At 41.9% G+C, this 16,054-nt stretch overlaps 1 protein-coding gene across 8 annotated transcripts in view; it reads right to left on the bottom strand.

The window, feature by feature from the left end:
- Positions 1 to 16,054, bottom strand: part of TTBK1 (tau tubulin kinase 1) — a 104,491-nt gene that overhangs the window by 71,264 nt on the left and 17,173 nt on the right. For 7 of the 8 annotated variants that reach the window (XM_068675732.1, XM_068675730.1, XM_068675727.1 and 4 more), the window contains 2 exons: positions 10,411 to 10,558; positions 325 to 398 (listed from right to left, as the gene is read on the bottom strand). In XM_068675732.1, the coding sequence (XP_068531833.1) occupies positions 325 to 398; positions 10,411 to 10,558 (222 nt within the window). Of the gene's footprint in view, positions 1 to 324; positions 399 to 10,410; positions 10,559 to 13,796; positions 13,930 to 16,054 lie in introns of those variants that run through there. The other variant, XM_068675733.1, reaches the window with a different exon arrangement.

A 16,054-nucleotide genomic window follows, 5' to 3' on the forward strand; every position in this document is an offset into this window, starting at 1 on the left:
ATAGTTCAAACAGCTGCCACTGCTGCAAGATGCTGTGGGTAGCTCCAGCAAGCGTTCTAGATTGAGTGCTTTCCCCAGAAAATTGTCAGAGAGACATTTTAAACAGAAAAGTGGAGCTATGAAATATCTTAGCACGTCTTGACAATTGGAGGTACCCCAAGGGATATCACAGCAACACCACCCCTTCTCACTGTCTCCCATTCCACCCACTTCCTACGCTGAGCGTAGTCTCTGCACCAGTGCTTGGCCTTATTCCTTCACTGTAAAACCTTCCCTGTGATGCCACCTCAGTGGGATGGGGGTCAGAAGAAGCACAGAACTCACCTGAAGTTGCATGACCACATAATTAAATTTTTCATTCCTTCCACAGCCAATAAATCTGCAAACATGATCCTTCCCTGCAAAGAAACAGAAACACACAGAATGGAACATAAGACAACGACCCTGTGATCACAACTTGTAGAAAAATGGTTTCTAAAAAGGGCTGGTAACCATAAGTGGCATCAGGCAGGGAGTTCTGCAGAACAGATTAATTTTTGTTTTTACTTCCCAGCCCCACACTTCAAGACAGCAATTGACATTCAATAACAAAACTGATTCTGAAAACTGATTCTGGTTGCTACATGTTACCACAATACCAAACACTTGGCTGCTGATGAGGTTTTTAAGCAGGGAAGAGGGTGAATGTCATTGCAGAGCTTTTCCCTGTATTTTTGCAGCGCTTGAGCAGTGGCAATTTTAATTAGTTTTTATACCAGAGCTTTTTTATTTTCCTGCACTGCCTGTAATGCCCTTGGGACCTTGCTATTGCTCTCATAGGCCGGTGGCACCAAAAACCGTGTAGGACACCAAGACGTGACAGAATAGGGAAGTGGAGGGCAGCAGGAAGCAAACAAGCATCTCTCAACCCAGGGAACCGGAGCTTTGACCAAAACAAGGCACACAGAGTCCACCCATTTCAGTAGGAGCATCCGGGGCCTGCTCCTACAGGGCCTGGCAGCGTCCCAGAGCAGAGCACCCACACCTTCTCCCCTACCACAAGGAGAGCACACTGCTGCTGGCAACCACTCTGCAGGAACAGAGGCCTTCTTCTTCTCCTTCTTATCCCTGGAGAATAGGCTTAAAACAGACAAGCCAATACCACAACCCCAGCTCTACCTGTAGCCGGCTAGCTAAGCAGGAGGGTATGGTTAGGAAAAGATATTCAGATGAGGAAAGGTTTCTTATCAGGGCAGCCTCTGAGACACTGCCTGCAGACGTGAAGGCAGCCTCCAAGGCAGATTCATGCAAAGTCGACACATCTGAGTAGCTCCCGAAAGAACCAGCAGGTTTCTTTGGGAGCTTGCAATACCCATGTCCTCTGGCTAACACAACCCATGCAGGTCTGTGAAGAGGCCAGCACAGGCTCATGCTCACTCCAGAGCTGACTCTCAAACCCATACAGACTCACACGGAATAGTTTGATGCTCTTACAAACCCCAAGTCCCACTCTGTTTAGCCTTGCAGAGCACCAGGAGATGGATATTGAGGCAATAGACAAAACAATGACTGTTTTTACTGGCAATGAGAGCTGCTGTGTGCTAGAAAGGGTAAATGACTCAAGTTTTTACTTGCTTTTATTGTTTTAAGTGACTGTAAAGCACTCCTAGCAAGTATACCGTGTGCTTTTCCTTGCTCTAAAACTAGACAAGAATGTCAAAAAACAATCCTCTGACAGGGAGAATCTCAAACCATTTGTTTCAAAGGAATAGGGGTGCTACTGTGTGGTACACTTGATTGTGATTTAAGATGCATCCCTGCTGACAGTATGGCCGCTTCAGATTTCAGCTATGTTCTCAAGAACTTTTTTTATTATTTTTTAAATCAGTTCACTCCATAACATTGTTGTTTTCTGGATCACCAAATTTTACAGGAAGAAAAAATATTAGAATTTGTAACTGATTATCTGATAACACACTTCAGCTTTCTCTATTTTTTGAAAAATAAATGATAACCTTATCTGCACTAAGGTTAATAAAACTGACAGGTCTTGATGACCTGTATCTCCAAACTGATTTTACTCCGAATCCTCTTTTCGAGCCTAAAATGGGCTCCTACCCAATCTGTTAGTTCTCAGAGAAGAAAAAGAAAAAGGAAAAGGAAAAGAAAAAGGAAAAGGAAAAGGAAAAGGAAAAGGAAAAGGAAAAGGAAAAGGAAAAGGAAAAGGAAAAGGAAAAGGAAAAGGAAAAGGAAAAGGAAAAGGAAAAGGAAAAGGAAAAGGAAAAGGAAAAGGAAAAGGAAAAGGAAAAGGAAAAGGAAAAGGAAAAGGAAAAGGAAAAGGAAAAGGAAAAGGAAAAGGAAAAGGAAAAGGAAAAGGAAAAGGAAAAGGAAAAGGAAAAGGAAAAGAAAAAGAAAAAGAAAAAGAAAAAGAAAAAGAAAAAGAAAAAGAAAAAGAAAAAAGAGAGACCACACCAATTCAATTCCTACATGAAACAAAAGGAGCGTAAGAGCGTAGAGAAACCAAGCCACATTTAGCAGTGGTGTATGTACAGCCAGCTGGTCACATAGATGGGATAAATCCTTGCAGCATCAGCCCCTTTGGGTATCTGAGGCTTTTACTCATTTTTCAACTAAAGGAGGCATCGGTACAATTGTTTGCTCTCTTGGAGGGGCTCATGCCATGCTGAAGTAGCAGATGGAGGATGAGAGTCAGGCGTGACTTCGGGATTCCTGCAGATCAGTCCTGCAGCTGATCAAAATTATGTAGCACAAAAATAATCATGTTAATAACCTACTGTGCAGTCAAGATGATGGGACTGTCATACTTTCCTTTAAGGCAGAAGGAAACAGCCCTCTTTCCTCACACGTGCCCTCCACAAGCATGAAGATCATTTGTTCCACTGAACAGCCATTCTGGTATTACAGAAGATCACAAGCTACACTTTGTGCATTTCGGTATTTATTACTAAAACAAAGCATATACCTTCCCAGAAGGTAAAGAAACAGAGTAAGAGATTATGAATAGTTTTATCCCTTTAACTAAAAAGCTAACGTAGGCTGGAGGAATAAGTCAGCTCGATGTTAACAAACACAAACCTGAAAAAAGTTTGAAAGAACACGTGTTTTATTTTGTTTCACACATATTTATTTCTCTAGGCATTTAGAGAATGCAGTACTTTAATGTTCACCCACAGAAAAATATATTTTTTCCTACTACTACTTTTAAATTAAAATGAACATTAAAAGTCACCCATAGACTACTGCGTAAGAAACAAAAATATTTCAGCTACTGAAATGGTCTTTATGATCCCTGTTCTGAAGGAACTCAAATTATACTCAATAACCATGTCCTAATGTATGAAACTAAAACCACAAACTGGAAAGCCCTTCTACCATAGGATATTCATCATCCTGTAGAGATACAATTAAAATAAAAACCAGTTTAATACTTTAAAAATTCCATTACATGAAAAACCTTCATTACACAGCTCTGAAAAAATTAAATGGCAATCTTTTTTTGAGTATATTTTTCTACACAAATCAGTTTCAAAGTACTGGTAAGCAGTATTCCTTCTGATCTACACCTTTGAGGTTTTAAATATTCCTAATGTATTTTCAAGACAACAATGAAACCAGTAAAATAAATAGTAAGAAAGAAATATGTGACATTGCTGTTGCAACTTGAAGCATCTTTTTTTTTTTTGTAACAGACACCATATTTCCTGTATTTTTAACTGCACAAGAACAAATAACCAATCTTTCCTTGTAACAGGGTTTCAAGATTTAATCTTTAAAATGTATGCTAAAATTATTTTGTGATGCATCTCCATAGATGAGCTGTCTCATTGCTGACAGTCCACCAAAAGTATCTAGGAACCTTTCACTATATAAAATTCCATAACTCTCACAGCAATTACTTTTACTCTCATAACTGTTACCCTTATGCATTCTAGCATATCTTCTACAACACAAGACCAAAGCTAACATAAATCCACCAAGATGCTTGTGGGTAATGGAAAACATGACATTCAAAGAAAACATCAAAGGACTGGGTTTGTTCATCTGTAAGAAGGTAGCAGATGGGAGGTATCAGAGATATCTGGTCAGAGACACCTCACAAGAAGCTGCAAAGATGAAGCCTGTCTTTTCTGGTGTTCAACAAGCTGCGAGGCAGGAAATTCTCATCAGGTACAAGGAAATTTCTTTTTCACAGTTAAGGTGTTCAAACCCTGGAACATGGGCCCAGAGAGGCTGTGAGATCTTTATCTTTAGAGATAATTGAAAAATTTATTGGATAAAGCCTAGAGCAACTGGATTTACGTGCCCGTGCTTTGAGCAAGAGGTTGTACTAGATACCTCCAGAGGTTCCCCTGCCGGCCTAAATTATCCTCTGGTTCTGTGGCAAATACTCTTTTTTTTCTTTAAGATCTGTCTCTGGCATCAGCAGCAATGTCTGACCGGTCTAGTCACAAACTCAGTTTAACTTCAGAATCATCAGTCAAGTTTCTTTTTTTATTCAGGCAATGTGAGTATTAAAACAATGGTATATCATGGGCTAGAAATAACCAGCATGGCACAGCCCGCGAGCAGCTCAACTTCAAGATAAACTGCATAGGAAAAGTCCAGATGGTTACTTGACATAATTTGCTGTTAGTACATGCACAGATGCAGACACCCAGCTATACAACTGCATTCACTGGACTATGGAAACCTCATGCAGCTATTTCTCATGTTCATGCTTTATAACTATAATATACATTTTATATATATTCTCTATTTTTATTCACTTGTCAGCATCATTGTCAGGTTTATCAGTTTAGCACAGATTTTGTATTTTGGGGGTAGCTGATGTCACTTCTGTACCAATATTCTAAAGAAATGGAGGATCCATCTTGAACCAATATGAGAGTTATGTTCACCATCTTCTAACTTTCATTGGAAATACCATCTGAAGCCTAACAAAGTTGGTTAGATCACAGTTTTATTTCCCCCACAGTTTGCAAGTCTCCTCTCTGGCCAGACAAACTAGCTGACTTCAGGGACTTGTCAACTTGACTGGAAACGAGGAGTTCTGAACATAAAAGAAAACAAATTCAATGCTGGAAGTCCAATTTAAATAACTACATTATCCGATAGTAATCAACTATGATTTCATTAACTGGGTTAGCCTTACTATTGCTTCTGTAATAAATTAATGAACTAATGAGCACACATAAAAACAAAAGGCTGGTCACCACCTTCTAATCCAGAAGCAAAATGTAAAATTGACTGACTTTGCATGGCATCATTTCATCTGCTTGAGTCCCAAGACCACTAAAAGCTTCAGGATGACCAACCACTAATATATTGCACACAGCGCAAGGCAGAAAAGTGAAAGAGCAAGAATTTAGCGCAGCCTCAAAAAGTGTATTTTAAACCCCTTTCATCCATCCCATGTCCCTCCCCAGTCTTATGAGGCCATGGTGACCAAATGCCAGTGCATTCAAACACCCACAGGTACCTTTCACAAGGCAAAATACAGAGCCAGGCACAGAGGCTATAGCTACTTCAGGTGTCTGAATCTGCCTCCCTGTGTTAGCCCTGACAGGCTAACACCTGACAAGAGTAACTTACCCTGCTTTCCTATCTTCACAGACAGCTTGGTTACATCAGCCTAACAAAATGCTATAGAAACATAAAAAGTGGTTACGAAAGTAACAGAAACTGAATTGCTGGGAGTTAAGATACCACCTTAACAAGTCACAAATGCAAAAAGAAAAGGCTAGGTCTGGCAAAAAGAAAAAAACAAGCAAGATCCCTTTTCTTCCCTCCTTTTATTTGTAAACCCTTACCTGTCCAACCCCTGGCAGTAAATGGTGAACAAGCAACACAGAACTGCTTCACTGTGCGCTGTAATAAAATCAGGCACTCAAAACTACAATGCCTGTGACCAGGCTGCATCTTGCACAACTACTCAATATGCAGAAGATCTCTGCACTGCAGAATAAAATTAATCAGAGTCCTACGCAATGAGATTGGTTACACTGAAAAGAAGGCATTTACAAAGAAAACATCACACTGAGCAGTGCTTAGGAATATCTGGCTGCCGAGTGAGGTCAAAGGCAAGTACGCAGGACCCCACAGCCTCACACCAGGAAAAAAATTACTGTGGTGGATTAACAGAAATTGCTCAGCACCAGAATGGTATGGCCAATTTAATTAACCATCTAACCACTCTGTTAGGCTGCTCCAAAAAAAATTTTATCAAAGAAAAGTGAATGTTGTGGCCACATCCGTATTTTGGGGACCTGCAGATCAGGAGGCATCCGAAGCACATGCCTTGTGAGAGATCCTTTTGTGCCATTCCAGCCTCACAAGCCCACAGAGTGCTTCCAGAAAGGCATATCAAAAAGTGGGTAAGGACAGGAGGAACACATCTGAATTTAAAGCATCTACTGCTGGGCCTCACACAGTCCCTATCTAGCATCTACAGAAGACAGTGCCTGGTGCATTAAGTGCAATAAAATGGCTTCCACAGGCCTCTCTGCAGCAGCCAAAAGCAGGAAAAAATAACCACTGAATTTAATAATGGATACTGATTTACTATTTCTATGACGGAGGTTGCTGTTGGAAATCCACCCTGATACCGAAAGAGCCCAGGCCAAGCACCTCAAAAGCTGTGCTAGCGCTCTTCTGACAGAGCCCTTTATTCTGTTAACCCCAAAGACTTCAGAGATGGGAGACAGAGTCAGCAGTCACTGACAGTATTTCACAGATGTCCCTTTGTCAGCTGAATTTTGCTCCACAGCAAAACTCCACAGTGGGGAAATAAAGTCCCAGAGAGAGCAGGCAGGCGTCCGTCTGTCTGCATTCCAAAGGGTTAGAAAAGCACTGAAGATATGGAAAAACATCATCTAGAAGTCAAAGGATTCTTCTTTCCAAGTGGTAAATGACAGAATACCATCTTTTTTTTTTTTTCTTTTTTTCTTTTTTTCCTCCTCTACAATTCCAAAGAACAGGACTCAGAATCCTGATTTGTAACAGTAAGGAGGTCTTAAAGCAAGCTCCCATATTGCCTCATATCTACACAACTGCCACACATCAGTGCTGTTCACACAGTGAGTTTGGGTTAATGTAAATCTTTCCTGAGCCAATAGACGCAGAAGATCCACTCCAGATGCACATAAATATTTCCCAAATCCTAAAGGAGGCAGAGTCCACACCAACAACTCGTCCCCCAGACAGCATCAAACCACTTCCATGTTGTGGAGAAAGAGTTACTCAGACCAAGGGACTGGATTAAAGTTAACCCAAAGCAAAATCCTCACACCACACACAGTTTATAGTGTAAAATCCCAAAGCCAAATACAGTAAAGATGTAGAGGCCCTCAGCAACTGCTGCAATCTACTGATCTGCTCATATCGTACTGCTTACTAATACAGACATAGCTTTTGTGCTCCGTAGTGTAGACACTGACAGCCCTGCAAAGGCCCTTGCTCTCTGGATAAGTAAGTTGTGAATTCACCTGGCCATACAGATCTTATTTCCATTCACTTTTTAACAAAAGTTATCTAAAGCCTTGTCTACACAGCAAAATATAATGCAGCTCTAACTAAACCAGCAACCTTCCCTGCTGGAGGCAAGTTTTATCTGCAAGAAGTATTCTGATAACGCAGCTTAGACTTGGTTTCAAAATGCTTGACTGCAATATAGATAAAAGCCTAACTGAGGTTAAAACCATGTGCAAGTGGTACTATCACGCAAGATTATCTCAAGTGAGGAAAACTCTACAATAATGATTAAAGTAATAAAATAAGAGCTTGGCACTAAAATAGCATTCCTCTCACAGAGAAGCTGTGTTCACGTGGAAGTTCAGCCTGAAGAAGACAAGGCTCCAGGAAGACCTCATTGCAGCCTTTCAGTACTTAACAGCAAAGGACTCTACCTCCATAATACAGGTAGTGCCATCCCAAGTACAAGATCATTCCATCATTCCACAACGATCTATAGTTGCCTGAATATCACCACGTGGTGAGAATTCGGGTAACTTTTCAATCTTGTTTCACCCAAAGCCTAGAAGGAGACTGTTGCTGGTACTTCCCAGTCCCAACACAACATAAAGACTTGGGAAGCAGGCCAGAAGGTGACCCAGGATCCTTGCAAGTAACAAGTCAGCAAGAACTTTGCCTTTGTCAAAAACATTACATCTAAACAGATAAAGAAAAGGCCTTATACAGCTGGAAATATCAAATCAGTTAAGATCAGAGCAGAATGGCTCTACAAGGCTGCCAAGAGATACTGAAGTGGCAGTGATCTCGCACAGCCAACCACACGTGTCACAGAATCATTTCGGTTGGAAGGGATCTCTGGAGGTCATCTAGTCCAACCCCAATGCTTAGGCAGGGTCAGCTAGAGCAGGCTGTCTGTGATTGCATCCAGATGGGTTTTGAGTATCTCCAAGGACACAGGCTCCGCCACATTTATAGGCAATTTGTGCCAGCATTTGACCACCCTCACAGTGAAAAAACAAAACAAAACAAACACCAGCACGCACCACCACACACCACAGCGTTTGTTAGAAAGTACATAGACTCTCTAGCAGGGAGTCCTGAAGTTCGTCTGCAGTATGGGTTGATGGCCAGCTCAAACTCTGTAAAGCTCTAACAGCTTGCAAGACCGTGATCACAAGCTCTGAAAAAAAGCAGCAGCTCATTAGTCCTTTGTTGTTTTATTTAGGTATCACACCAACATTAAAGCTGCACTACTTAAGAGGGACTGCAATGCTCAATCCTACCAGAAAAGTACAAAAGCATTTTACACAACACCGATCCCTTGCTTTTTACCTGGAAAAACGTGAACTGACTCTATCATCTAAGGTAATGCCACTAACCTGCCCCCTTCTACCAACTGTTCGGCAAAAGTCAGTCTCTCCTTTTCTGAAACGTTTCTCACCTTTCCCTAACAGCTCACTGTGAAAACATACACAATACGTGATTCCCAACTCTCTCAACCTTATTTCTTATTTTAACTTTATAATTTATTTTAGTAAAGCGTTTGGGGATTAACCTTGAACCAAAAAAAGCTGAACTCTTCACAGAGCAGCTTGATTTATACAAACACGGCTGAAGTAATTTGTAATTCTTAAATGCTGGATAGCTGATGCATAGCCAATTGAGCTGCTTCTGTCATTTCAGTCCCCTTGCATTTGCTAACTGCTTTGCCAATTTTCTCCTCCCGCCCTGCCCCACACCTCTAAATTCCCAGGCTCATGCTGTGTACAACTTTGGCTGCTTTTCAAGCATTTATACTTTCAACAATAAACACTGATGGAAAAGTATGAGTATTAATTAGTTAACTCCCTGAATATTCTCTGATGCTAGCTCTGATTTGGCGACTTCAGGTCATGCTTTTCAAGCATTCCCTGCTTTGGGTATAGCATGTATTGACACTAGCCAGCACGATAGCACCTTCTCTTGGTATTCTAATAATCTGCTGTTCTACAGTCACACCCCTCACTCACAGTGAGCAGTTCCAAGTGTACAGCCAAAAGCAAAAATCTATGCCTCTGCTTTGCTTATCCCATTACATTGCTTTGAGACTTCAGCCACCTGCTCTGCTGTTCTCAAACAGCCTCCGTGTACCCGGCCGTTTAGAGATGAACAACAAGTTTTCTCTTGATGATATGAATTGATTTCTCCTTTGCTTTGATTCCCTTTACCAAGCACAGATGCATCTATTATAACACAGCCTATTCCAAAAAGGCCTTATCAGTCCTCCTCCTAGAAGAGCTGAACTGTGGAAAACTATTTGACTTTCCAAAATAATTCATTGACCTCTCCCTAAGGTCAACGTGACACAGACATTAAACCCATTTCAAAAGACCTGCAACCCTCTAATTCAAGCATCTCTGGAGATTTTGTGCAAGGGCAGAGATACAGGTATGGACACAGGGCCACAACACTATCTCTGAAGTATGAGCCTTGGTGACAAGTATATTACTCACTGCCTCATGAAAAGGTGTTTTCCCAGCTCAGATGGGAACCCTGCAAAAGAGAACATCCCTTCTAAAGGCATATTGCACTAGAACATGCAAACTGTACCTGCCAATAGCCGCCCTTGCCTTCACAAGGAAATCAGTGCACAATGCGCTTTTGCAAAGAGCAGTTCTCAACTCCTCAAAGGCAGATTTGGAAATTCCTTGTCTCCATCCTCCTATGGCTGTCAGTTCTTAGTAGGAGCCCCCTCACTGCTCCTTCAATCAGAAAGGCCTGTGGCACTTTTTGTGCTCATCTACTATTCAACCATTTTACATGGAGAGTCCTTCGTGCTCACAGTGCTTTAGTCACAACCACTGCCCTCGCCCTTTGGGAAGGTTTTTAGCTTTGGTTTCTAATTGTTAATACGCATGGTGACCTTCACCCCTTCAGAGTTCAAAGAGCCTTCTGCCTTACCTTGCAGCTTCTTCAGGACAGCCACTTCCATCTTGAGAACTTGCTTGGGCTGCTGGGCTGATTCCACCTTCAAGGCCACATTCTCCCGGGTCAGCAGATCCATTGCCTCGTAAATCTCCCCAAAGCCACCGCCACCAATCTTCTTCAACTAGAAGAGAACAAGGAGGTTTGGTACAGTGCACAAGAGAAATGACATCAAATTGGCTCTCACAGAGACAGGCACTAGCTTCTTTAATGCATAGGCAGGAACAAATTCAGCTCCCAATCTGTGCTGTGCCTGAATCCCTTTACTGCACAGTTAGGCAAAAGTCCAGCTGCCCACTTGACTGTGCTATGTATAAATTCTTTGCTGTACAACAAAAAACAAGCCCAGCAAGTGGTGACGTAGATATCTAAAGCAAATGATAATGCCTATTACGTCAATAATGTTCTTGCCAAAGCAAAAGGAAAGATCCCTCAAGGAGATAGTAGAAAGACTATCCAGAGTGTGGCAGATATAAACTGTCATTCTCCCTCCACACGCTGGTCGCTGAGCTCCTTTGTCTTTCCTGGGAAGTGATCCCTTGATTCTTCTTCTGCTAAGATTTGACAAGACATGTAGGTATAGATATGCACATGGGATATGCACATGTATGTAAGACAGACTCCTCGGGTGTTGCAAGTGTTAATGTCCATGCCAGGAGAATATATATTTTTTTAATTTCTCATTCTCTTAAATGTTTGAAGCATGCTATGCTGCACAGGAACAACTTCAAGTTCACAGCAGAGCTAGATCAGGGCTCATTTGATTCACTTAGCACTTATTCACTGAACCTAACTGCAGCCCTTCCTTTCAGCAGTCTGCTTTCACGGTGTTCACAACTGCTCTGGAAGCCCTGAGGACTGCTCGTTTCCAACAGCAGCAGTAACATTTGAAGAGGAAAAGAAGCTTAAATTAGCCAGACGCTCAAACATGCATCTTACACAATATTTGACGAGGTTTAAATGGTATTTGGGTGTCTTCTGCATCACAGAAGGCCTGTCCTGTGCATCTGTCCAGTTTGCTGAACAAAGGTCCCTGCCTCTCAAGGGCAGTTTTTTTTTGTTTTTTTTTTTCTTCTTAAACCATCTGCTTTTCTGGCTCCCAAGTCAAGAAAAACAACTCTGCATGATAGCTGGGACAAGAGTTTGTAGTACTTCCAGCATTAACACCCTGAGTATTGTCTCTGAAGATATTTTTGGATAACCCTTAGAGAGTTGCTATCCGGAGTCACTCTTCTCTTTTTACCTGTTATTTTTCCTCACAACATTCTTCTGGCTACACAGCCATATCCACACCGTAAACATCCCAATATCTAGGTCATCACATATTATTCATAAATTATTACGGTGCAGCCCTACTTCTACTTGGAAATTCATACTGAGCTGGCTATTAAAAATCCTTCTATCAAAACAATGCTACATTCAGCATAGCAACAACATGACAGCTAATATCTCCAGATCCAGTACATTGTATCTTCTGTTCACTGGCATATTAATGACAAAGAAGATGTGAAAGGGATGGCAAAAGCTGCAGAAGGCAAAAAGTTTAGCTGGGACCTGGGAGGACTTTGAAGGAAGATGAAAGAAGTCTCAGTGGGAAAACGCACAGCAACACAAACAAAAGTCACCAGTAATAAATGTAACATAACATAGCAGGATCAGAGAAGAAACACAGGCTACACAAACATCTTGTCAGGTTGTAAATTCAAGAAATTGATCTTAGAAGAAATATCCCTGAGCCAGCAGAGATCCAAACAAAGATGCTTTTCCATTCACTGCCCTTAACAGGGACAGTTCCCAAGTCCAACAGAGTTGTCAAAATGTAAAGCTGTTACAGTATAAATACAGTCACATAATTAGGATCACTGCCCACTATAAGCATCTGTAGCAAGGTCTTGTTAAGTACAATGTGCAATATGTGATCACTTTGCTATTAGAGGCTCTCCCAGAGCTAGGAGTGGTTCATTTCAGGATTAAGAGAATGATTAGGAGCCTGGAAAAAATAAGGACAGACTAGGACCGCTACCTCAGAAGAAACAGAAGAAAATGTGCATCAGAGAAACAGGTTCAGGAAGAAAGGTGCAGGTACTGAGACTGCTCACCTGGGAAAACAACAGAACTTGAGGACCCATGAAAGTCCCCAGAGCAACAAATGCAAGATGATGTGAGATCAAGACTAGAGTTTCTGCTGAATCAGAAAATCGATTTTATGCACACGTTCCAGTCAATGGATGCACCCTCACTGCCCGAGAGCTCTCAAGCTGTCTCTCCTTCCTCGTATTTTTTCCTCAATCTCTTACAGAAATTATTCTCTGGCACACTTTTCCCAGCACACCAGATGGTCCTATTCATCATTACCAGCACTGCCAACCTCCTTGATCTTTCAGCAACATCCAGAGGCCATCAGCAGCCATTTCCTTTTCTCTGTTGCTGAGCACATGGTTTTATTGCAAGTCAAGGTCGTGGCTGATGTCAGGAGTTTACCAAACAAGCATCTCCTCATTGCTTGGATACTTTGGGGGAGTTCAGCATCTAAAATGAACTCTGCACAGCCTTCTGCAGGACACAGAAGAGAGATGGGCACACACCACTCAAGAAATGAATAAGGAAACTCTTAAATGCAAATTCAAGAAAGAGAAGGGAACATCTAATGAAAATCTCTTTCTTAAGTGGCAATCATGAGTCACCAGCCCTTGCTATGCCTCACTCCTCAGGGATAATTCTCATCTCATCCTTTTTCCTACTTTCCACAAGTCCATAAGACTGAGATACAAATAGCAGGATTCACCCTACCTAAATGCATGAGCCTATAAGGAAACGGGGTGCCCAGGGTTCCATCACAGCCTGTCGAACAATTCATCCGACCAAATGCTGGTATCTATTTTCACTCACATGTAACTAAAATCAAGTAAGCTGCATCTCAGACATACGCTTTCAGTCCTTTCAGTATGCCACGAGTGGCCACACCACCACACTGCTCATTGCAGCACTTCTTCCATTTCCTAAGAGCCTTCATGACACAAAGAGAACACTTTTACCAAAAAATCACGCTACTTGACTCCCCAGCGTGACAGGCTCTGACAGGGGATGCCAGGAATTCCCCAGACTGAGCTTTCCCTCAGGACCACCAACACAACACTGGCATGTCCCTGTGGGGGCAGCCAATTCCCAAAGCCTTTCTGGATGTATCAGCAGTTATACAGGACACAGACTGCTGCCTTTGAAGTCTCCTTTAAATATCCTTAATATTTTGGATTTATCCTGAAAAGACTCTTGCAACACAATTCTCCAGAGCCTAGGGAAAAAAGACAAAACAAAACCAAAAACCAACGAACAAAACCCCACCACCACCAAAACAACCTTACCACTAAGCAGAAAACAGCATTCTGAGAGGAGAATCAAAATGCAGCTCCACTTGGAATATGGAAAACTGCACAGAACAGGGACCACAAAACAGCATATATAAGAGTCACCACCTGTGTTCAAAGCTCATTGCAACTGCCAACTCTGTCTTGCTAATAAGTCCCAGCTGTGAATCTCCAACACAAAGAGCTCAGGAGAGGTTAAGAGAGGTATCCACTCAGCCTTAACATCTATAACTAGTTCACAGCAAGTACCAAAGCAAGGTTTGGTTTAGTTCCCTTCCCTGACCACGGCCGTACGTGTGGATCAAGTCATCCTCTGGGGTCTCAGCAAAAGTTGCATGGTTCTAGTACCATCCAAATTTCATCTAGCCAAAACATCTGCAGGTAAAAAATGATGATTTAGAAGAGTACTTCAAGTCCAAAAGTTTTGATAAAAAGCGTAAGTACTCCCTGTCCATGCCTTTCTCCCAAAATAACAACAACAGCAAACATCACTGCTGTCAGAAAGCCAAACTCTTCTCACTTGGAATGACAGGAAAAAGAACTACCAGCAGGCTAACTGCAGAGAATGAACATCTTCATTTGTCAGAATTTGTCAGCCAGCACATAGGAGGAGAGGAGGAAGGGAAAGAATTCAAGGAATACATTAAACCGATCTAAATTTAGAACTTGGCTCAATACTGCAAGTATACCAGCTCTGAGAACCACAAGGTTCAAGCAGATGCCCAGCCAGAGATAGACACAATGGGAGGACAAATTGCATGAAAAGCCTTCTGGCAGCTGAACCCCAGTGCCACATAAATATGCCACACACCTGCTTGTGCAGGGTCCATTTCTCACAGCAGAGCTTCACCTGTCTAGCTTGCATGCTCTGTGTTAAATTCAGAAAGGTCTATGACAAAAAAAAAAAAAAAAAAAAAAAAAAAGCTCTTACTACACGATGCTCACTTAAGGAACACTCCCCATTTGTCCGTCATTTGCTCCTATGCTAATCAATTCCTTGCACCAAAAGTATTTTTCTACTTTCATCAGGTTACTTTGAGCGCCGTACAGCTCCCAGTTCTGACTAGTTCTGGTAATCAGAATTTCTCATTGATAATTTTGCCCTTAAGCAATTTCTCTGAGCCCTCATAAGGAGTAGCGACCTCACTGCAGTACTGAAGAATGCTGTGAGCTAACATTATAAAACATAAAAGGCTATTACCCGAGTTACAGCTGTTGCTGAAAATGTAGCCACGTTTCTATATTTTCTAATTTAGGGTGATCGGTAGAGGTTCTATCAGTCCCTAGTCTTACAGATTCATGCAACAATGAAATCACTGAAAACCACACAAAGCACCTTTACCAAATTTACAACGAGTTCGAAATGTTACCCTAGGAGCACAACCAAGTACATTTTAGGTTTCTAAAGACAAACACAAACCCAAATCGTTCTGCGGTATCCAAGACCAAAGTTACTCTGTTTAGACTGTGTAAAAAACATACAAGCAAAAAAAGCATCACTTGCAGGAGAAGTTTTAACACTTCTGCCCATGAAATAGAAATTTGAGGCTTGATGAAGAGTAATAATGGCACAAGCCCAAGCTAGCTAGGGTGCAGAAGAGTATCTGCACCAATGGCTTAGCACCAGAATTACATCTAACTTCAGCTTTGCAAAGAATATGCACCGATCTGGCCAAATTGTAGGGTCTGAAGAAATCTCTGTGCAGGGAGGGTCAGCTAAAAGCTGCAAACAGTATTTTCTGAGAAGTCCATAAGCACAGAGCGTGTTTCAGGTCCTGCAAGCCAGGTAGCCTGCACAGGCTGCAGCCTCCCAACACAAGTGTATGTGCTGCAGCCAAAAGCTGCAAGAGAGCAGCGAAACTTCCCTGCAGTTGTGCTGGAAAGCTTTGGGAGGGTGGAGAGGGTGTCTCCATTTTGGTATGTAATTGCACAGAAACTAGAGATTCTCCATCTGCTCTCAGGAAGCACAGAGATTGAGGAGCAGTTTGAATTGCCTAAATATAAGGCTGTTAGGGGATGGGCCAGACAGGAAAGTAAAGGCTGTGGAGAAATCAGGAGCAAAATCTTGGGATGAAGAGAGGCAGGCAATGGGGGAGTAACAGGAACAGAGAAAAAGGTGCAACTAACTGTTCAAGGCAACAAAGAGATACAGTCAACATGTAAGACTAATGAAGGAATGGTACCTTGTATGAAGTGGGCTGTTGAAAATAATCAACTCACAGTCTGGATCTGAAGAGAGTTCACAGTCCTGAGTC

This window comes from Anas acuta, chromosome 3 (genome assembly GCF_963932015.1).
Source record: "Anas acuta chromosome 3, bAnaAcu1.1, whole genome shotgun sequence".
NCBI classification, from domain to species: domain Eukaryota; kingdom Metazoa; phylum Chordata; class Aves; order Anseriformes; family Anatidae; genus Anas; species Anas acuta.